The 24,093-nt window shown below is 37.0% G+C and overlaps 1 protein-coding gene and 1 long non-coding RNA gene across 2 annotated transcripts in view; both read right to left on the bottom strand.

The window, feature by feature from the left end:
- Positions 1-24,093, bottom strand: part of rars1 (arginyl-tRNA synthetase 1) — a 79,260-nt gene that overhangs the window by 8,190 nt on the left and 46,977 nt on the right. The window contains exons 12-13 of the mRNA XM_058757424.1: positions 23,460-23,565; positions 2,907-3,079 (exon numbers count right to left, since the gene is read on the bottom strand). Of these exons, the coding sequence (XP_058613407.1) occupies positions 2,907-3,079; positions 23,460-23,565 (279 nt within the window). The remainder of the gene's footprint in view (positions 1-2,906; positions 3,080-23,459; positions 23,566-24,093) is intronic.
- On the bottom strand, positions 19,734-23,451 carry LOC131528324 (uncharacterized). The gene is made up of 2 exons (XR_009267848.1): positions 22,295-23,451; positions 19,734-20,094 (listed from the first exon to the last, which is right to left on the bottom strand). It is a non-coding gene; the product is annotated as an uncharacterized LOC131528324 (long non-coding RNA).

Here is a 24,093-nt window from a genome sequence, read left to right on the forward strand (position 1 = left end):
ACCTTAATCCAATTAAAATGTTGTGGAAGGACCTAAGCAAGCAGTTCATGGGAGGAAACCCACCAACATCACAGAGTTTAAGTGGTTCTACACTAAGGACTGGGCTAAAACTCCTACACGTTATTGTGCAGGACTGATCAGCATTTACAAGAAACTTTACCTTCAGTTACTGCAGCAAAAGGGGGGTCACACCAGATACTGAAAGCAAAGATTCACATACTTTTGCAGCTCACAGATATGTAACACTGGATCATTTTTCTCAATAAATAAATAAATGATGTAGATCTATTTTTTTATTTCCGTTAATAAAAATATTTTAACTTAGTCATCAACGATAATTATACTGCCATACGCAAATGCAATTTCAGAGGTAAGGTGGATTAAAAGGTTTTCAGTGAATAATTTAATTTAATTAATTTAAATGGCTGTTTCGAAATGGCTTCATAAAAACATGGAAAACAGCTCCTAAGTTTTATGAATCATTTTATATTATATATTTTTGTTACGAATCTTGACAGCTAATCGGTCACTGTATGTTTCCACTGTATGATAAAATTTCTTCAGATTTTCTTCTTTTGTTTTCAAATAAATTAATGGGCTTAGAAGAACAATGATGACATCATAATTATAAAGCAAACTATTCCTTTGAATGGTCTATTATTGAGCTCAACACAGGATAAGATGAATGGAAATGGCGAAACAAAAATTTTAAGTGGACAAAGGAAGGAAGGGACATTTAACTGCTGCAAAATCTCACATAATAAGAAAAACATTATACAAGAATTTTTTTTTTTTTAAATCACCATGACTAAGTGTCTAAAAATCGATTCTGCCAGAGCATTAGGAAATCAGATTCAATTCAATGCATTTTGAAGAACCAAATGCTGAAATCACCACCAACTGCTGCCATTGCCATTTTTTTTTTTCTTTTTTTTTTTTGGCTCTTCTCCTTTCATTGAATCTTTTACTTTTTCCAAATATGATTTTCTGTTACCAATTGTTACCAACAGCCCATTAAAGATAAGACAAAGCTTTCCAAATGTGTGAAAGGCATGAAACCGGAGGTACCCCAAGCTCCAGACATCAGGTCATCAGAGCAAACACAAGGTGATAAAGAGTAAAAATAAAAGGGCACTTTGCTGAACATCCACTAAGATGACAACAGAAGTTTATCCGTCACAAACACACTTTTTTTTTTTGGAAAGCCTTTCTCTGCAAGCTTGTGAAAAACTGGGCACGTCAAATTTCGCTCCCCCCATGACGAAGAGAGGATCTTATAATATTACCGCCCCTTAATCTGCACATTTCCACCCACGGCACTGCTATTGTGTTTTTGCAAACGACAATGGTGTACCAGTTCTAATGCCATGGCGAGAGTTCAAGCAAATGCACTGATGAGCACAGAACACTGTTTAAAGTCCCAGCCTCAGAGAAGACAAGGGAGCAGTGGATTTACTTATTTATTTACTGTATATTACGCTGCTGCCACACAGAACTAATATAAACATGTATTTTTTTTCCCCAGCTGTTTACCTTCACAGACATAAACGACTGTTTTTGTAACTTGTGTTTTTAAATGTAAACTGTGTATCTGACAGTTTAAGAGATGAAAGAGAACTCTGTCTGTGTGCCTGTTTTGGCTCAGAAAAACCACATATCAGACATATCAGTTCAAATTAATGTTTTAAAACCCATGATTTCAGTGTGATAGACATGATAATTAAAATCAAACATTTTTGAGAGTAGAGTATCAGAGACGAGCTGTAAAGGCAAAGCCCTTTTCTGAAAAAGGGGGCGGGGGAGCAGCAGCTCATTTGCATTTAAAAAGACATGCACAAAATCAGCGTGCTTCTACTCAAAATAGGCATTTTCAAAATGATATAACAAATGATCTGTGGGGTATTTTGAGTTAAAAATTCAGAGATACATTCTGGGAACACCTGAGACTTAGGCCTAGTTTACACTAGTGTTTTTGTTTTAAAACGCATTACATTTGCTACGGTTACGCCTGTCGTTTACACTTCTACGGCATTTTCAACCCTCGAAAACGGACACTTTTGAAAACGCAGCAGACCCCGTTTTAGTTTGAAAACTCCATGGTTGCGTTTCAGTGTAAACGGACCAAAACGGAGACTTTTGAAAACGATGGCGTGGCTGCCCACATTCTCTCTGCGTATCCTTGACGACCATGTAAACAATAACATTATGCTCATTTTTGTACGCATAGATAGGTACAGGTAGATTCCCCATTCGACCACTCCAAGCACACAGACACATACGCCATCTAAATAATAGGGAATCTAGCTATACATATCTATGTGACATGCGTTTTCGGTTGTGTAGTGTAGACGGAGATCATTTCTGAAATGCAGTGAAAACGCCAGTGTAGACGAGGATCGTTTTCATTTTAAAATGCCATTTTAAAACGAAAACGCACAAGTGTAAACGGGGCCTTATATTACATATAGTAAAAAGGGGCATAACAGGTCTTCTTTAAAAATAAACAGCAATTGAATTTTATAGTTTGTTCATTTTAACCTTTAATATTATAGCAGTGACAGGGTTCCTTGAATTTAGTTGAGAATAATTTTTTCCTCAAGAAAAACTGATGCGTACTGTACAAATTGTGAATCAAATTGTGAAATTTGTGTCAATAAACAGCCCTACATAAGTGTGTCCATAACACAAAATAATGTACGATGTAAGTATTTTTTTGTATATTTGTATCTTTTCATTTTTGGTTCTGATATTTTGGTTTAAACTAAAATCTTATTATGAACTAAAATCTTTTATATTTTGGAATAAATAAATAGGACAAAAAATTAGCACCACATCAGTGATGCAGATCAATACCCAGCAGGGCTCATTTGATGTGGATGAAGATATCTATTGCCTTGAGGGTTTACCTGATGCGTGTAAAGGCATAGAGAAGATAGGCTGCAGTGTTTCCCCTGTCATCCAGCATCTTGTCGAAGGAAAAAATGTAATCATTGATGCGGTTGTGTGAAAGGTCTGCATATTTAATGCATCCAAAAGCCACAGCACGCTGAGCCTTCACCAGCTCCTCCGGGGTCAGAACCTGCAACATATAGTTTCAAAAAGTTGTGAGATTAGAGCAGACAAGACATTTTGCCACCCTTACAAAAACAAGTTACCAAGTATGTCCTGATTACTGAAGGAGGAAAAAATTTGCTAATCTTAAGATAAGCAAAATTTCGCAAGTAAAAAATTATCGTTTTGAGTGTAGCTATGTATGAAGCACTACTTGCATTGAAGTCACATTCAAACCAAGAAGCTTTAAAAATCTGCTTGACCAACCTGAACACGAGATAAATCTGTGCAGTGAGCTTCATGAAACTCCAGATCACACTGATTCCTATTGAAATGATGACTTCACCTATGAAATTTCACAGAGGTAAATGCAGTGTTTCCACTACATTCATTCTGCCGTAGTGGGCTGCCACACCAAAAATCATCCCTGCCATGGCTGCAGCTTCTCAGTGACATCATAGTGACGCCACTCACATCATTTACAGTTGGGTAATTAGTGGAGAACACAGAGCAGGACTTGAATTTTGGCACGGGATTGCAGATATTGCGCATAATTCTACTCATTCCTGCAGGTTCCGCACTTATAACGTGTTGACAAATGACGGAATGTATCATTTGCATGTGCTTTTGAGTTATTCCAATTTAAAGTGAAAGAACTCAATACAGTACTCTCTTATAGACCGTTTTCTGTGTGCCCACACCCAAAGCATGACCACATAAAGCTGCCTCTGAAACAGCACACAACTACAGAATTGAGTTATGTGCCTTATTGTGCGCAAACGGCCAAATACATACCAAATTATGTCAAAATGCCCATCTTGGCGAGTGTTCACGTAAACACAGTTGGTTTATATTAAACATGGTCGGTATACAGTATGTGCCATTAAGTGAATGTAAACCATTGAGAAGCAAAATGCACGTGTAAAACAGTATATTAGATCAATGCATGAGGTCTTAAAGAGACTCTTAAAGAGTAACTGTCATTACTGTTTATTTATACAGTGAAGACTATCCAGTGTTATTTTACAGTTGAATAGATCATTCAGTTTCTGTAGTAATTCTGTACCTAAATATTAATTAGACCTACCTGAAAAAAGTAAAGTACTGTTAATTAAATTTGTATCTTATTGTTTTTGTTTGTGCTATTGTTTGTCATTTATTTCTTTGTTCTTATTTTATTACTTACTATTTACTTGTATTTTAATAGTGCTGTCAAAATTAGCACATTAATTGCAGGCAATTATTTTTTTTTTCAGTTTAACACATTAAAAATATTTAACACAATTAAAGGAACACTCCACTTTTTTTGGAAATAGGCTCATTCTCCAACTCCCCCAGAGTTAATAAGTTGAGTTTTACCGTTTTGGAATCCGCAGTGATATTACGCAGCGCCTGAAAGTAGTCCCCAGCTATATTATAACTAGTTACCTAGCTGGGGACTACTTTCAGCGCCATGCATCACTGCGCCTGCTGCGCCATGGTACGGCAGCAAAGTTCCTTGATTATTACGCCGGAATGAGAGTATAGTTCCTAATCATATCAGCCTAGAAAATCGCAACTTTTCATTTTCCGCCGGTCTTAGTACACGATATAACTACAGAAGAGTCAAGTTTTAAATAGGACAAATATCGAAACTCTTTGGTCATTTTTGAACGCGATGCTACTGGTCTAATCGGATTCAATGATCTATGCTAAGCTATGCTAAAAGTGCTATCGCCAGACCCGGAGATCGGCTGAATGGATTCAAAAACGGTAAAACTCAACTTATTAACTCTGGGGGAGTTGGAGAATGAGCCTATTTCCAAAAAAAGTGGAGTGTTCCTTTAACACAGGGGTGGAGCTAGGGTTGGCCACCCCACTCACAACTGCTGTTTCTGTCACTTTTTCTCTTGACAAGAAGCGCATTTATTTAGATGCAGAACGTCTTTAGGACCGCATCAAATGGGAGACGTTTCAGACACACTGAAACGTCACCTCAGCGCCAGCGAGTCTAACAAGCGCAGAAACGGTACTGTGCTCATAGCGTATGCGCTTCAATTGACTATCGCAAAACCCGCCCAACCTTAGTTACTGTTGCTATGCCTGACAAACAATGCTGCTCTCAACACTACAAATCATGTTCTCACGCAGTGAAAAATACATCGCAGAGCAAAGAGAAAACTGAAAACACACTGACAGAGGAGACAGAGCAGGTTACTACTATTTTTTTTTTGTTATCAACTTTATTTATTTTCAAACACATCATCACAACATCCATTCAAAACAAACAAAACGAAACAACAGACATATAATCAATACTTTAAAACTCCAGTCAAAGAGGAGAGAGAGAGGGAGGAAAAACAAAAAAACAAGTCATTCCTTTATATAATCGAGTATGTTAAAAGAAAAAACCCTGCATCAATAGTAGAAGGCTTGGCCCCATTAATTTGCGCTGTTGTACATTCATAAGTCACTATTTTCAGGAGGCTATGGATCCAATATGTTTTTCCATACATGTGCGGTAGGCATGGGCGGTTTCCAAATTTTGATACCGTCAAACCTCCTCCCTATTTTACCTCGGTATACGGTATTACCGTGAATAATAAAAACATTATGACATAAGGCTCAGACAGTGTCACCAAACTGTTGGCTTGTGCCTAAACCGTTCAGAAACTGAATACCAAACACTAATACTGAAACAATAACATGCACAACAATATTAACAACTTTTATTAGCAACAAATACAGTTTAGAAAAAAGTGCAAATACAACAGTCAAACAGAATTAAATTAACATAAACATCCATATTATAAAAAGTATTGCAAAGCGGCTGTCGGTGGACCTAGATGTTGTTGGTCCTGCATCGGGAGGCGTTGAAACTGTTGCACCAACCTGATCTCACAGAATTCCGTGTAATGTTCACGGACTTAATTAACCTCCGAATCTGTGGTGACATCACGGAATCGCCGAAAATTCCGTGCTGGGCTCACAGAAGGCACCAGCCGTGGTCCATGCACGGATTCACTGGTTCAACACCAGCACTGCATCGGACCACGTAAAAAGAGTGACTCCGATGCAGTTATACTTTCACTGGAGTACCTGACCCCACCCCTACCCTAAACCTACCCAGTTCTGAACAATAATGATGACGATAAATTTCCCAGTATCGCGTCGGCATGTTGATGCTAAGGGTTTCCGTGCGTGGAGCACGGCTGATGCCTGTCACTGACTTACATTGGTATCACTTCTGTGAGTCCATCACGGGCTCACAGAAAAAATTCCATCACGGAATTTTCGGCGATTCCGTGATGCCACCACAGATTCGGAGGTTAATTAAGTCCGTGAACATTACACAGAATTCTGTGAGATCATGTTGGTTGCACTAAGTGAACTCAGGTCCATCCTCGCAGCAGTGTGAGTGGATGGTGGTTTCGTATATGCGACCTTAGGTTCGAGGTATTTCCATCTCTCGCGGGCACCTTTTTGTTGCACAATTTGCAAATTGCCTCGTCCGTATTTACCGCCTCTCCCTTCTCGTTCGGTCGAAACCCGAAATACTGCCAAACTGCAGAAGTTGTGTTCTTTTTCGAGACCAGGTCACTTGGTGCGCGACTCGCCATCTTTCCCCCTCTCTCTCTTTCTCCTCCACGCTGTCACGTGATGACAACCAAGCATACGCATTTTTAGGCATTAAATAAATTTAATTTAACCTCGTCTCCTATATAAGTGCATTGTTTTTTATGACGGCATAACGGTATTGAAACTGATACCGTTGCTATTTTTAGATCCCGCGGTATACCATATTACCGTATTACCGCCCAAGCCTAATGTGCGGTGTAAACCAATTCTGTATTATTGTCTTCTTCGCAGTTGTAAAACCAGCAAACAACATTCTCTTTTGTATTAAGCTTATACAGAGACCAGAATCATCATTAAGAAGACACAAACTTGGGTTTGCAAAGCAATTAATTTGCAGTAAGGAGGATAAAACCAGGTTTACGTGTGTCCATAGATTAATGACGATAGGACACTCCCAAAACATATGAAGAAAAGTACCTGACGATGCAGTATTACATATATTGCAGTTAAAATTTGGTTGTAGTTTCATTTTGAATCTTTTGTAAGGAGTTATGTATGCTCTATGAATGACTTTGAAGTAAATAAGACGATTAGCCAAGTTTTTAGATGTTAAGCTGAGGTTAGACCACACTCTCTCCCAGTCAACAGATAAATTAAGGTCAGATAATTCCCTATTCCAAATAGATTTAATAGAAAGAGGTCTTGTAATGCAATCAATAATTTTATTATATATTAAGGAAACAGATGGCCGACCAGAAGATGGTGCAATCCAATCCCGCACAAGATGAGAGGAAATGGGAGATGCCCAAGGAACTCCATACACTTTGAGAGCAGAAAGACAAAATATGCGGATGCTGATAAACAAAATTTAGTTGTTAATGTCTGAAATGAACAGAGGCCCTGGTTATCATATATATATATATCACCGCACGTGTTATGCCTAAAGAAGACCAAGAGGACAAATGGACGATTTCTGCATACAAAATTAAAATTATGCCATAAAGGTGCTCTGTTGGAAAATTTGAAGGGTCCACCTATCAGACGTTCAGATCCAGATTTTAACAGAATTAGCCACAACCGGACCAAATTTATAATTATCACCTTTTTTACCTGTGCCAGTAAATAAAATATCTTGGAGTCTATTTGGTTTAACCTTGTCAGCTTCAATCACTCTCCATGAAACTTTCGATTGAGGATCAACCCAATTATAAAGAGCCTTAAGTTGGAACGACCAATAATACAATTAAAAATTTGGTACAGCCAGTCCTCCTGCGCGTATAGGATGTTGTACTGTGGTACGTTTGATTCTGGGGCATTTATCATTCCAGATAAATTGAGAAAGCATGGAGATGATCTCCTTAAAATAACCTGGAGAGGGAGAAAGTGGTAGCATAGAGAAAAGAAAGTTAAACCGAGGTAACAAATTCATCTTAACTGTGGAGATTCTTCCTTGAAGAGAGACTTTAAGATTCTTCCATCTTTGAATGTAATTTTTGACCTTAACTAGAATACTATTAAAATTGTCTCTGGCAATCGATGTTTTTATATATGGTAATTCCCAAATAGATGAAAGATTCCTTAATAGGGATAAATGAGTGAATAGAAGAATTAACCTTAACATTGGTAATTGGCATTAAAGTAGATTTGCTCCAATTTATTTTGTATCCTGATAAGCTACTAAAATGATCAAATTCCTTAATTATACTAGAGACTGAAACATCAAAGTGGTCTAAATATAGAATAATATCATCAGCGTACAATGAAATTCTATGATTATGATCATGAATCTTAATCGGTACTTCAGATTTGCTGATGGCTTGTGCTAAGGGTTCAAGAGATAAGCAAAACAATAAGGGGGAAAGCGGACATCCCAGCCTCGTTCCTCACTATAAAGGGAGCAGGGGGGAAATAATATTACCAGTCAAGACTGATGCTTCAGGTGAGTGGTATAATGTCTTAATCATAGAAATGAAATGTTCACCGAAGCCAAAACATTGCAGAACTGCCCACATATAGTTCCACTCTAGCCTGTCAAAGGCCTTTTCTGCATCAAATGAAAAAAACGCACAGAGGCTCGGATGAGAGTCGGCAAAGTTAAGAAAATGAAAGATTCGACGCATATTGTCAGACGCATCGTGCCCCTTGATAAAACCGGTTTGGTCCTCCTTGATCAAACTATGAATTACCTTCTCCATACGAGAAGCAAAAACTTGAGCATAGATTTTTAGATCACATGGGATAAGTGATATCAGTCTGTCAGTCTCTAATGGATCTTTCCCTTTTTTAAGAAGTAATGATCTCAATGATGTTTTTTGATCTCTATGAAATACACCATGTTCAATTGAAAAATGAATGAATTAAGCATAAGTGTCCCTACCAAATCTCCAAATATAATTCAGGGGGGGAGACCATCTAGACCCGGCGATTTGCCCTTTTGAAGGCTTTTTAGAGAGACTTGGAGCTCCTCCAAACTTAATGGGGCCTCCAAAGATTTATCCACCTCTGAGATCCGAGGCAATTCCAATTTATCTAAATACTACTTACAAATTGGTTCATCAAAATGTTTCGGCTTTGTACAGATGTGTGTAAAAACCTTCAAATATGTCGTTAATCGCCACAGGGTTCATAGTGACCTGACCATCCAATGATTTTATTGCGATAATATATGCCTTAGACTCATATTCTTTCAGCCTAAGGGCCAATAGGTGACTAGGTCTCTCTGATTCGAAATAATATTTTTGCCTATGTAAGATAAATTCCACCTTTGAGTGTTAAAGTAAATCATATTCTTCTTTTAAAGAGGACAGCTGTGTAGCCTGTTGCTCAGTAAAATTATGTTTTTCTAGGTTTTGTAATGATTGGATTTTATTTTCTAATTGTGTAAACTGGTAAATTTTCGCTTTGGCAAGAGTAGAAAAAGATATACAGAATCCTCATAGTACACTTAGTCGTTTCTCACAGTATTTGAGGATCCACATCAGAGGGCATATTAATTTCAAGAAATTCCTTTATATATTCTTTTAGAGAAGTAATGAAGGTCTGATTACTTAATAATGATATGTTAAAGCGCCATCTAGGGGATCTGGCCTTAATATCGGAAAGAGGAATATTGCACAACACAGCAGAATGATCAGATAATAAAATTGGTAATATAGAGATGGAGGAATTAGACGAAATTAAAGATGGGCTGAGAAATATGTAGTCTATCCTAGAGAAAGTCTTGTGTCTATTAGAAAAAAAAGTGAAGTCCTTAGATTTAGTATTCTGATTTCTCCAAAGATCGATTAAGCTCAGTGATAAATTTATGCTCATGTAGTGTTTTGGAAATATTTGTAAGGAATTCACCGTCTGTCTCATTCGTCTGTCTCATTCACCGTAAATAGAGACCAAAGCTAACTTCTTATGTATCTTGCAATGGATAAAAACAAATCTACCCTCCTAATCACTTCCAATATGTTAAATTGTTAAATGTAACTTCCTGTTAACAAGGATAAGCACCCCCTTAGTTTTATTAAGAGCGCAGGGGAAGGCTGCCAATTTATAATACTTATTCTGGAAACGTGCCACGTCAGATTGATTTAAATGCGTCTCTTGTATCAGCGCACAGGAAATCGATTTACGGTGCAAATATTCTAATACACGAGTACGTTTCACAGCAAAATTTAGGCCATTTACATTCAATGATAAAATATTTAGAGTATGCATAATACAGTATTCATAATCCCAAAATTGTATTCAGTAAATGAAGAAAAGCAAAAGCTCTCCCATTCTGTAAGTAACATGTAAACCCTGGTGTGTATTCTACATACCAAACCACCTAGATGAATAATCCTTTTAGAAATAAGGTCAAATAAATAAAAGAATGTCTGTTGTAAAAAATAAAAGCAACACAGAAACAGGAACAACAAACAACTATAAAAAAGAAACAACTCAGGCCGCACATTACCGAGAACGTAGGTCTGATTGAGCAACAAAATACGGTGATGATACGTGACCGGTCCACCTCAATGAAAGACATGTCCCCAAAAAGCCCACATAGTCAAAAATTATTGTAATTAAACCTACTCTCCATTAGACCCCTCCAAAAAAAAAAATGGTGTTAGTCTTACAAGTAAAGAGACAGTTGTGCCAGATAAATCGGAACAATATCCCAGGAGGAGAAAAAAAAAAAAAAAAAAAGATTTAACAAGTGTCCATGTCCGCCTTGTTATTATCCTCTCCTGAGCAGCTGGAATCGCCTTCATCCATTAAGTTCTTCTCACTGGGCCGAAGAGATGGAGATGCTGGCTGCTGTTTTCTCGTTGCTTTGTAGAGCTGCAGCATATGTCGTCTTCTGTGACAGTGAGCTGATAAAATCCTCCGCTCTCTGAGGAGAGTCGAACATCATCTGCTCACGTTTGTGCCGTAGTTTGATTACCACCGGATAGGTGAGAAAGGGCTGGAGACCAAGTGCTGTCATCTTCTTCAAGACTGGATTAAAGCTCTTTCTCTTGGTAGTTGTGGCTGGACTAAAGTCGGGAAAAAATAGTAGCGTGACATTGTCCTGCGTGTATTTCACTGGATATGCCTGCCGAGCACCCTTCAGGATCACCAATCTGTCATGCCATCTTAGTACATGGAAGATGAGAGTACGTGTCCGATCTGAGTTTTTCCTTCCGTCATACATGCGATGGGCCTGGTCAATCTCAATGTCACGGCCTTTCAGTGAAGGGATCCACTTGGAAAGATTAGCTCTGAGGAAGCCAGCTGCATCGGAGCCCTCCGCCCCCTCCGGCAACCCCACCAGTCGTACGTCATTTCTCCTGCTCCTATCTTCAATGTCCGTCATCTTCTCAGTGAGTTGCTCCAGCTGATTTCTTAAGTTTGTGACTGTCCTCCTAACCTCACGTGCAGCTGCTTGAACGGAATCGACCCGGTCACGTGTCTGCTTCGCAGCGCTAGCTAGTCCCTCAAGTTCCACTCTTAGCCCTTTAACAGAATTGTTGGTCGCTTGTATGTCTGCACGCAGGTCACGCAATGCTAGGGTCAGTACAAAGTCTAGCGCATCTCTTACTGTTCGAGGCCACGACCGAGTCCAAAGTACTTTGCTGCTCTTTAAGCACTAGCTTGATACCGTTAGCGATAGCACCGTTGAGATCCTCTATGGAGATGGTGGAATCTTTTAATTTTTTTCTTTATTGGCGATTGCTCAATCTCTCTTTTCCGATTGTCTTTGACTGTTGAAATATTCATGATGGGTTAAATAGAGTGGTTTGAAATTTACTGACAGGATTATATAATATTTGACAGAGTGAGCAGAGCGAAGGACTACGCATGCATCGCTGTTGAAGGGTCATGTGATCTCCAGAGCAGGTTACTTCTCATATGAAACAAGATCTCAGGACTCTCAGCTTTTAAACGGTGTCATGTTTAAAGAAATTAAAACAATAAATACTGTTTTGTGGCTCTTTAACGTGTTAATCACTGTATTGCCTCAGTTCAAACATGTGAACCGATCATCATTAAAGTAAGGAAAGATCTATCTGATAAAATGAATTTAACCTTGAGATTAAAACAAGAAAAACTATTGGTTGTGAACACATAGGGCAACATGGAAGTAACAAGGAAGCTGACAAGACCTGTCATAGTTCGATGAGAGGGAAGATGACATGAAGCGACGCAAGGTTAGCTGCACTGAAAACAGATGAGCGCACATGTGCATATACAACTCCCGATCGGGTGAAGTTCACGGGATTTTGTCCACAGAATGATAAGAGCACACGTTTTAATTTTTTTTTCTTTAACACTCCGTATTTTAACTTCAGCGCTGCAAGCCATGCATACAGCGCCGGACATGACAGTTTTTCTGTTATGCAAAACAAGTATTTAAGTGAATTCCTTAGCTAATTGTCTACTGTGGCAGCCAACAACAGCACAGCTTAACCCTCTGGGGTCTGAGGGTGTTTTGGGGGCCTGGAGAAGTTTTGACATGCCCTTACATTTGTGCTTTTTTAGTTGCTTATAAACATGTAAATGGCTAAAGTCTTAAAACACTGTAAACAGCACAAACTGGGCTACAATAATATGTTAGCAGCATTTAAGTACATGATTTTGTTTTTGAGAAAGAAACGTTTATACGTGGTTAGTGAAAAACTAAAATTTTGAAGTCACTGAAATAAGGCCATAAAACACATACAAAACATTTGTTCACAAGACTATTGAGAACTGGACCTTGTAGTCTAGAGTTTTTGCTTCAAAATGATATGTAAATCATCTTGTTTACTTGCTCACAGAAAACAATATATTGATTTAAAGTTTCTAAGTCACTTTTTGAGTAAAAAGGGTCTATGCGTCAACCTTCACATTCACACCTGAGCAGACAAAGGCCCGCATAATGAGCTGCATAATGAGCTTCATAATGAGCCATACAGGCAGGTATGTGACAAAGGAAAAACTTACAAGAAAGAATATGAAGACAAAATATATTTATATTTTTTTGTTAGTAGTTTATTAAGAATATATTTAGCTATCACACAAAATAACTTGAGATTACTTGAAAGTGCATTTAAACAGTTTATTAGGAACAATCAAAGCTGACTTTTTAGCATCATTACTCCAGTCACAAGATCCTTCAGAAATCATTCTAATATTCTGATTTGCTGCTCAAAAAACAATTATAATTATTATTTTAAAAAGAGCTGAGGTTTTGCAGGTTTTTTTGATGAACAGAAAGTTCAGAAGAACAGCATCGTTTGTAACATGATAAATGTCTTTATCATCACTTGTGTGCTGAATAAAAGTTTTAATTTCTATATATACTGACTCCAAGCTTTTGAATGGTATAGTGTATATTGTTACACTTGGAGTAGTAATGATGCTGAAAATGTAGCTTTGATCACAGGAATAAATTACATTTTAAAATATATTCAAATAGAAAGCAGTTATTTTAAATAGTAAAAATATTTCACAATATTACTGCTTTAGCAAATACAACTATGTATTTTGGACATGAAGGCTTGGTGAGCAGAAGAGAATTCTTTACAAAAACATTAAAAATCTTACTGTTCAAAAAGCTGGTAGTGGACTGGTAGTGTGTCATTCCTGCAACAGATGCTGTCCAACAAGTGAAACAAGTAAATCATACCTGATATTTACGTGTTTTATTTAAGTGTTTCTGCTTCTTTCCATGGATTCAAGAAGAAAAAAAAAAAAAATCAGTAGTCAAGGAGTTTGTTTCACCATAGAATATCAGTGTAGTTGAACATCTGATGTTGGTACAGCGCTCTCAGAGGAAAACAGTTTGAAGAAAGTCATCAGGATTCATCTGTGGTGCAGATTCAATAAAATACAAACAACCCAAAAAAAAAACATTTGTGAGCATGTTAATATCAGGAGCATCTGTGTGTGTGTGTGTGTGTGTGTGTGTATGTATGTATGCATGTATACATACATATATACATATATACATACATACATATACACATACATATATATATATATATATATATATATATATAAATAAAGAAAATACATTTTGTATCTGAGAAACTAATTATTATTGTTTAGCACGTTATTAGAATCTATTTTTGAACAGAGTAGGCTAGGCTATTAACAATAAACATGTACTAAACATAGGCCTACTTAGACTCGTAGCATTCATCATGTTACAGTGTACACTCATATTACTATTATTGTTTTATATAGACCATGAAAACATCATCGCGCCATAAGAAATTTAAATACAATTAATTGCCTATCATATTCAAAATGTTTTACATGATTTCAAACATTGCAGTCAGGGATTATAGTTTGGGAAAAACCCAACTATGATAGCCTAGTATGTATGATTTTATAGTAGCCTATGATATGATTCTGCAGCCATAGACTCACGTATGCTTTGTACTATAAAAGGATGTAGTAAAAAAAATGATATTTTATATCTGAGAAACTAATCGTTATTGTTTAGCACGCTATTAAAATATATTTGTGAACAGAGTATTAATAATAAACATGGTCTAAACATTCTTAGATGCGTAGCATTCATCATGTTGTAGTTTGGGAAAAACCCAACTAACTGTTAGTAAATGTGTAGTTTTTGTCACAATAACACGGTAACTAATGCAAAAAAGAAACATTACTTACTCATCAGATTGATCTCCTCTACTGGATGAAATCGTGTTCTTCTTTCGAGGGAAATCCTGCCTTTACTCAGTGCGTCTTCTTCCAGAAACGAACAGTAGCCGCAATGAGCATCTCTTCTCTTTGTTTGTGTTGGGCGTTTGCATGTGCACACGTCCCACGTGGATATTTACATATGAACAGCGCGAGCTGCGCGGGGACAGGATTGCATTAGAGATAATGAGTTAGATGGGAAAGACTGAACATAGTGTTGGTTTCATACGGATTACTTCATCACAGAATGTTTGTTTTCGATAAGACGACGCGTGCTGTAGCCTGTATTTCATATCAAAGCATGAAATAAACTATGCGCATGAAATAAACTATGCGTCGTGATCAGTTAAGTCATGAAGTTACCAAAAAGGCGATTAAAGCTGCCTTAAAACTGTGCATGCATGTAATATATTTTATACAAGTCACATTTAAGAACATGTCTAAGAAATGATTTTCGGAATTGTCCTGGAGCATCCCTGCGCTGTCTTCCTCATCTAACACACCCGATTAAACTCGTCAGTTCGTCAGAGACTTTAAAACCTGAAGTGGGTCAGAAAAGGTAAAGAGAGTTCGCGTTCCTCGTCACATTTAGCAGCGGCAGCTCTTAAAGAAATAGCAGCCGAAACAACCTAATAACCCGGCTGCTGTGATGTCTGTTAATCAAAGAAAAAATTAAAAAAAGAGGAATTAAATAACTTTTATAGCTTTAAGGATTAATCTATATTTAATTTCGAATTTAGTGTTTGATAACTTCAATTTCAGTTGAAGGGCACAGGTAATATGACATTTATTATAATGTGTTTATATGAAGATTGTTTTAAGTTCACTTAAATTAGAAGTTATTTTTTTAAAAGTCTAATAAATGTTAAAATTGATAGCTCTCAATTATACTTTAATGTTGAATGGCTATAGTCAATGGTTAAATATTGGGGGTTAAAGAGACATCAGTAGTATTGTATCAGTGATACTTCAGTCATAAAAAAATATGCCATTAAACAAATATTAAAAATATACGGTCTTTGTGTTGTTTGTACATTCATTTGAAGATTTAATGTGAAATTATTACAATGTAAAAGTATATTTAAAAACTTTAATGTTAGGTGGGATTAATCGTGATTAATCGCGATTAATTTCTGGAAAAAAAAATATACGATTAATTCGTTAATATTTTAATCGATTGACAGCACTAATTTTTAAGTTAAAATAAATTAAATTCTGAGTTTGAGTACACGTAATTATTGGGTGGGGAGGGGAAAATAGTCCTGCCACCACAGCTGGAAAAAATCCTAGAGGACAGACTGTAAACGTGACTGCACTTTTACAATTATATTACTATGTTATATTTTACAGGTTTGTGCGCATTTAAAGGGGTCATCGGATGCCCATTTTCCACAAGTTGATATGATTCTTTAGGGTGTTAATGAAAAGTCTATAACATACTTTACCAAAAATACAAAATAGAAATTTTAACCAGTGTAAAAAACACCCTTTTTACCCTGTCAAAATCAGCACTGTTTTCAGAAAGCTGTTTTTAGTCCATGTTGCTTTAAATGCTAATGAGCTCTGCTGACCCCGCCCCTCTCTTCTGTGGGGCGAGGAGCAGAGGTAAACTTCAGCCGCGAAACTGGCTAACTAGCACATACAGTCATGGCCAAAAATATCGGCACCCTTGGTAAGTATGATCAAAGGCGGCTGTGAAAATGTATCTGCATTGTTAATCCTTTTGATCTTTTTAAAAAATAAAAAATTCACAAAAAATCTAACCTAAGAATAATTTAAAATGGGGGGAAATATCATTATGAAATAAATGTTTCTCTAAAATACACGTTGGATACAATTATTGGCACCCCTACAAATTCTTATGAGTAAAATATCTCTGAAGTATATTCCCATTCATATTCACAATTTTGAGCACTCCAGGGTGATTATGAACATGAAATTATCCAGCCATGGCTTCCTGTTTAACAGAAATATAAATAGGAGGGAAAACAAAGCCCAAATTCCCTTAATCATCCATCACAATGAGAAAAACCAAAGAATATATTTCTGATGTGCAGCAAAAGAAAATTGAGCTTCACAAATTAGTGAAGTGGCTTTAACCCTCTGGAGTCTGAGGTCATTTTGGGGCCCTTGAGATGTTCTGACATGCCCTGATATTTGTGCTCATTTCAGCTACTTAAAACATACTATTGACCAACATGTAATTTTTTTGTATTCAGCACAAACTGTGCTACAATAATGTGTGACCAAGATGGATGTACATGTTTGCATTTTTTAGAAAAAAAAATATTATGCGTGGTTAGTAAGTTTTGGGGGGAAAATGTAGCTGAAATAAGGCCATAAAACCCACACTAAATAGTTCTGAATAAGCCTTTTGAGTAATCAGTCTTGTAGGCTAGAATATTTCCTGTATATGTAGTAGGAAAGGAATAATTGTATAAACTTGTTAAATCATCTAAACCAACAACATGTATGTTAGACCCTATCCCATCTAAAGTACTAAAAGAGCTGCTTCCAGAAGTCATAGATCCTCTTTTGGCTATTATTAATTCATCATTGTCATTAGGATATGTCCCCAAAACCTTCAAATTGGCTGTTATTAAGCCTCTCATTAAAAAACCACAACTTGACCCCAAAGATCTACTTAATTACAGACTGATCTCAAATCTCCCTTTTCTGTCAAAGATACTAGAAAAGGTAGTATCCTCACAATTATATTCCTTCTTAGAGAAAAATGGTATCTGTGAGGAATTCCAGTCAGCATTTAGATCGTATCATAGTACTGAGACTGCTCTCATTAGAGTTACAAATGATCTGCTTCTATCATCGTATCGTGGTTGTATCTCTTTATTAGTTCTACTGGATCTTAGCGCTGCGTTCGACACTATCGACCACAACATTCTTTTGAATAGACTAGAAAACTTTGTTGGCATTAGTGGAAGTGCCTTAGCATGGTTCAAATCGTACTTATCTGACAGACATCAGTTCGTAGCAGTGAATGAAGAGGTATCATATCGATCACAAGTGCAGTATGGAGTACCTCAAGGCTCAGTACTAGGGCCGTTACTTTTCACGCTTTACATGTTACCCTTGGGAGATATTATCAAGAGACATGGTGTTAGCTTTCACTGTTATGCTGATGATACTCAGCTCTATATTTCTTCGCGGCCTGGTGAAACACACCAAATTGAGAAACTAACGGAACGCATAGTCGATATAAAAAAACTGGATGACGAGTAATTTTTTACTGCTAAATTCTGAAAAGACAGAGGTGTTAATTATCGGACCTAAAAACCCCACATGTAATAACATAGAACATTATTTAACACTTGATGGCTGCTCTGACAATTCTTCTTCATCAGTCAGAAACCTAGGTGTGCTGTTTGATAGCAATCTTTCATTTGAAAGCCATGTTTCTAGCATCTGTAAAACTGCGTTTTTTTCATCTCAAAAACATATCTAAATTGCGACCTATGCTCTCAACGTCAAATGCAGAAATGTTAATTCATGCGTTTACGACCTCAAAGTTAGACTATTGTAATGATTTATTGGGTGGTTGTTCTGCACGCTTGATCAACAAACTACAGTTGGTCCAAAATGCAGCAGCTAGAGTTCTTACTAGAACCAGGAAATATGACCATATTAGCCCGGTTCTGTCAACACTGCACTGGCTCCCTATCAAGCATCGGATAGATTTTAAAATCTTGTTAATTACTTATAAAGCCCTGAATGGCTTAGCTCCTCAGTACTTGAGCAAGCTCTGATCACATTATAGTCCTCCACGTCCACTGCGTTCTCAAAACTCTGGCCGTTTGATAATACCTAGAATATCAAAATCGACTGCGGGCGGCAGATCCTTTTCCTATTTAGCACCCAAACTCTGGAACAATCTACCTAACACTGTTCGGGAGGCAGACACACTCTGTCAGTTTAAATCTAGATTAAAGACCCATATCTTTAGCCTGGCTTACACATAACACACTAATACGCTTCTATTATTCAAATCCGTTAAAGGCTTGTTAGGCTGCATTAATTAGATCAACCGGAACCGGGAACACTCCCCATAACACACGATGTACTCGTTACATCGTAAGTAGAATGGCATCTACGCTAATATTTGTCTGTTTCTTTCCTATTCTGTTTCTCAGTCCGTATCCGATCAGATGGTGGATCAGCACCAAGAGATGATGTCTACAGCCCTGATCGTCAGCGGAGACCAGGACACCTAGATGAGCCCCAGAGACATATCCCCAGTGAAGGCCTCGATTAAAATACAATAAAACCAAAAATATAATAAAATACCTAACTACATAATACTATTATTGTTAGAAATTGCAACAAAAGAAAAAATAGAAATATAAACTTTTGAACTGCGGGTTTCGTCTGGCCAGAGGAGAACTGGCCCCCTGACTGAGCCTGGTTTCTCCCAAGGTTTTTTTTTCTCCATTCTGTCACAGAGGGAGTTTTGGTTCCTTGCCGCTGTCGCTTCTGGCTTGCTCAGTTGGGGACACTTAATTTCTAGCGATTATCGCCGATTTGATTGCACAGATACTATTTAAACTAAACTGAGCTAGACAATGACATCTCTGAATTCAATAATGAAATGCCTTTAACTGAAAATTGAGTGTTTAATCTTATCATTATACATTACTGACACTCTATCCTCCAATTTGATACTGTTAAGTGCTTTGACACAATCTGCATTGTTAAAAGCGCTATATAAATAAAGGTGACGTGACTTGACCTCGAAATTGTGAAAATCATTCTGCTTACTCATTCACAGAAAACAATATATTGATTTAAATTTTTCAAGACATGTTTTGTGATCGAAAGACTATATGCGAGGGAGTGGCAATGGCCTTGAATATTAAGTGAGTCTCACCTGAGAGACAAAGAGCCCTCCCCTGATGGCCCATCAGTGTGACTGTGACTTTGAGGCAGGTAAGAGAGAATGTGAGGAGATTGAAAAAAAGTTTTTTTTAAATTATTTGTATTTTATTTACAACACAGTATAATCAAAACATACATAATGAAGGTCAAAGACACATTATTGTGCACACTGATCTAACCACAGAGATGTGAACAGACTTTGAGTCATTCCTGCAACAGATTCTGTTCAACAAGTGAAACAAGTAAATCATACCTGATATTTACGTGTGTTATTTAAGTGTTTCTACTTCTTTCCATGGATTCAAGAAGAAAAAAACATAATCAGTAGTCAAGGAGCTTGTTTTAACATAGAATATCAGTGTAGTTGAACATCTGATGTTGGTACAGCGCTCTCAGAGGAAAACAGTTTGAAGAGACATCAGAATACATCTGTGGTGCAGGTATCTGACTCAATGAAATACAAACAAACAACCAAAAAAAAAAAAAACATTTGTGAACATGTTAATATCATGAACATTTGTGTGTATACACATACATATATATATATATATATATATATATATATATATACAGTGGGTACGGAAAGTATTCAGACCCCCTTAAATTTTTCACTCTTTGTTATATTGCAGCCATTTGCTAAAATCATTTAAGTTCATTTTTTTCCCCTCATTAAATGTACACACAGCACCCCATATTGACAGAAAAACACAGAATTGTTGACATTTTGCAGATTTATTAAAAAGAAAACTGAAATATCACATGGTCCTAAGTATTCAGACCCTTTGCTCAGTATTTAGTAGAAGCACCCTTTTGATCTAATACAGCCATGAGTCTTTTTGGGAATGATGCAACAAGTTTTTCACACCTGGATTTGGGGATCCTCTGCCATTCCTCCTTGCAGATCCTCTCCAGTCTGAGGTCCTGAGCACTCTGGAGAAGGTTTTTGTCCAGGATATCCCTGTACTTGGCCGCATTCATCTTTCCCTCAATTGCAACCAGTCGTCCTTTCCTGCAGCTGAAAACACCCCACAGCATGATGCTGCCACCACCATGCTTCACTGTTGGGACTGTATTGGACAGGTGATGAGCAGTGCCTGGTTTCTCCACACATACCGCTTAGAATTAAGGCCAAAGTTCTATCTTGGTCTCATCAGACCAGAGAATCTTATTCAGGTGTTTTTTAGCAAACTCCATGCGGGCTTTCATGTGTCTTGCACAGAGGAGAGGCTTCCGTCGGGCCACTCTGCCATAAAGCCCCGACTGGTGGTGGGCTGCAGTGATGGGTGACTTTCTACAACTTTCTCCCATCTCCCAACTGCATCTCTGGAGCTCAGCCACAGTGATCTTTGGGTTCTTCTTTACCTCTCTCACCAAGGCTCTTCTCCCCCGATAGCTCAGTTTGGCCGGACGGCCAGCTCTAGGAAGGGTTCTGGTCGTCCCAAACGTCTTCCATTTAAGGATTATGGAGGCCACTGTGCTCTTAGGAACCTTAAGTGCAGCAGAAATTTTTTTGTAACCTTGGCCAGATCTGTGCCTTGCCACAATTCTGTCTCCGAGCTCTTCAGGCAGTTCCTTTGACCTCATGATTCTCATTTGCTCTGACATGCACTGTGAGCTGTAAGGTCTTAAATAGACAGGTGTGTGGCTTTCCTAATCAAGTCCAATCAGTATAATCAAACACAGCTGGACTCAAATGAAGGTGTAGAACCATCTCAAGGATGATCAGAAGAAATGGACAGCACCCGAGTTAAATATATGAGTGTCACAGCAAAGGGTCTGAATACTTAGGACCATGGGATATTTCAGTTTTTCTTTTTTAATAAATCTGCAAAAATGTCAACAATTCTGTGTTTTTCTGTCAATATGGAGTGCTGTGTGTACATTAATGAGGAAAAAAATAGAACTTAAATGATTTTAGCAAATGGCTGCAATATAACAAAGAGTGAAAAATTTAAGGGGGTCTGAATACTTTCCGTACCCACTGTGTGTGTGTGTGTGTGTTTTATAGCCATAGACTCACACATGCTTTGTACTATCATAAAAAAAAGGAAGAAATCTTATATCTGAGAAACTAATTATTATTGTTTAGCACGTTATTAAAATCTATTTCTAAACAGAGTAAGCTATTAATAATAAACATGTACTAAACATACTTAGACTCATAGCATTCATCATGTTACAGTGTACAATCATATTACTGTTATTGTTTTATAGAGCATGAAAACATCATCTCGCCGTAAGAAATTTAAATACAATGAATTGCCTATCATATTCAAAATGTTTTACACAATTTCAAACACTGTAGTCAGGAATTATAGTTTGGGAAAAACCCAACTATGAATTTGTAGTCATATAGCCTAGTATGTATGATTTTATAGTAGCCTATGATATGATTCTGTAGCCACAGACTCGAGCATGCTTTGTACAATAAAAAAGGATATTTTATATCTGAGAAACTAATTATTATTGTTTAGCATGCTATTAAAATCTATTTGTGAACAGAGTATTAATAATAAATGGTCTAAACATTCTTAGATGCGTAGCATTCATCATGTTGTCGTTTGGGAAAAATCCAACTAGTAAATCTGTTCAAGATTATGTCACAATAAAACGTTAACTAATGCAAAAAAGAAGCATTACTTACTCATCAGATTGATCTCCTTTACTGGATGAAATCATGTTCTCCTTTCAAGGGAAATCCTGCCTTTACTCAGCACGTCTTCTTCCAGAAACGAACAGTAGCCGCAATGAGGATCTCTTCGCTCTTTGTTTGTGTTGGGTGTTTGCACGTGTGCACGTCCCACGTGGCTATTTACATATGAACTGCGCGAGCCGCGCAGGGGCGGGATTTCAGCTTTCTATAGATATAACTCCCATGTCTCTGTGTTGAGCATTTGCTGAGTTACAATTTTAGTGACGCGTTTTCCAAAAGCAGTTCGCGGAGATGGAGAAGACAGAGAGCGCACCCTGTTTGTTTTCTTATTTTTCCAAAAGCACAAAGTTGTGTTGTTATTCTGAGTGTACAAAAATAAAAGTAGACACTTAACAGTTTTGATTGATGTATAACACTTATTTGTGTGACCAAAATCAACAGAGCATTTTTAGTGTCTTTTGCACTGATCTTAGAGAGTTAAACGAGAAAGACTAAGATGAATCCCGACTCATCGGTACTTTATGGATGGACTTTGGCTGGCTGTTAAATTGCATTTGCACATGGGAGGAGAACAGTACAAGAACATTGGACAATTATACACCTGCTATCTTTTCTTTTAATGCAGCATATGTTATTTTCCATAATTCTGACAAATAAGGCACTTATCAAAAGTCTGATTCACTTTAGGGAAATCAGAATTAAAAAAATGTATTCTTGGCCAGGAATAAAATCATAAAATCTATTATTTGACATCAACGGTCAAATAATAAAATCTATGAAAACTTAAATTGTATGTGTGTCATTAACATTCCAAAAAAGTCTATTTGAGGGCATCTAAATGTCCAAATACTTTTGCTTTGCCTACTTGTGTCTGAAACAACATAGTTGTATTTTTCAAACTCCTTTACTGTCAGAAGCACTCTGCACTATTTGTGAGATATTAATCAAGTGCATTAGGCATTAGGAGGTTCTTCATTTCTGAGAGCAAAGGAGTTGTGATTAATATATTCAGTAATTAGTACAGCTGGCCCCTGGTCACATTTGAGATCTATTGATCTATTCTGAACTGAGTACTCAGGCATACAAAAGGAGTTGGATGGAGGCTTTCAGGGTGACATGAAAAGGCGCTAATTTCGTCAGAGTTTGAGGGGCTCACCTTATCTCTCCCCTTCTCCTTCAGTTTGTCCATGGATCTTTTCAGACCCTCCTCAAGAAGGTCCATTAGACGAACCGTGTCCCCTGAACGAGTCTTAAACTTTTTCCTGGGAAGGAGATTTAATATAAATACATATAAAACATTATTCATTACAATATTTTCCTCACAGCAAAAACTAGTGGCACATGGGGCACTAGAGCTGCAACTAAAAAACTATTTTGATTAACCAATTAATCTGTCCATTTTTTTCTTTGATTAATCAAATATTAATATTCTATCAGATCTCTTGTCAAGCATTCTCCTTCAAACGATGTGCAAATTAAAGTTTAACATTATGTGTTTTGTATATATTACCATTAAAATGTTTGGAGTCAGCATGTTTTTATTATTACATTATTTTTAAGTATTATTTTTATTTATTTATTTAAATCAATACCAAAATGAATTAATATTTTTAGTCATCAAGGACACACTGAACTATGGAAGCCCATTTCCGCCACCTTGAGAAAAAATATAATTCTGTAAGTCATTAATAATGAGATACTTTCTCATAATTATGACTTAGTATCTTGTTACATTGAGAAACTTTCTCGTAATAATGACCTAGTTTCTCGTAATAATGACTTATTTTCTT

Source organism: Onychostoma macrolepis, chromosome 21 (genome assembly GCF_012432095.1).
Source record: "Onychostoma macrolepis isolate SWU-2019 chromosome 21, ASM1243209v1, whole genome shotgun sequence".
Lineage (NCBI taxonomy): Eukaryota > Metazoa > Chordata > Actinopteri > Cypriniformes > Cyprinidae > Onychostoma > Onychostoma macrolepis.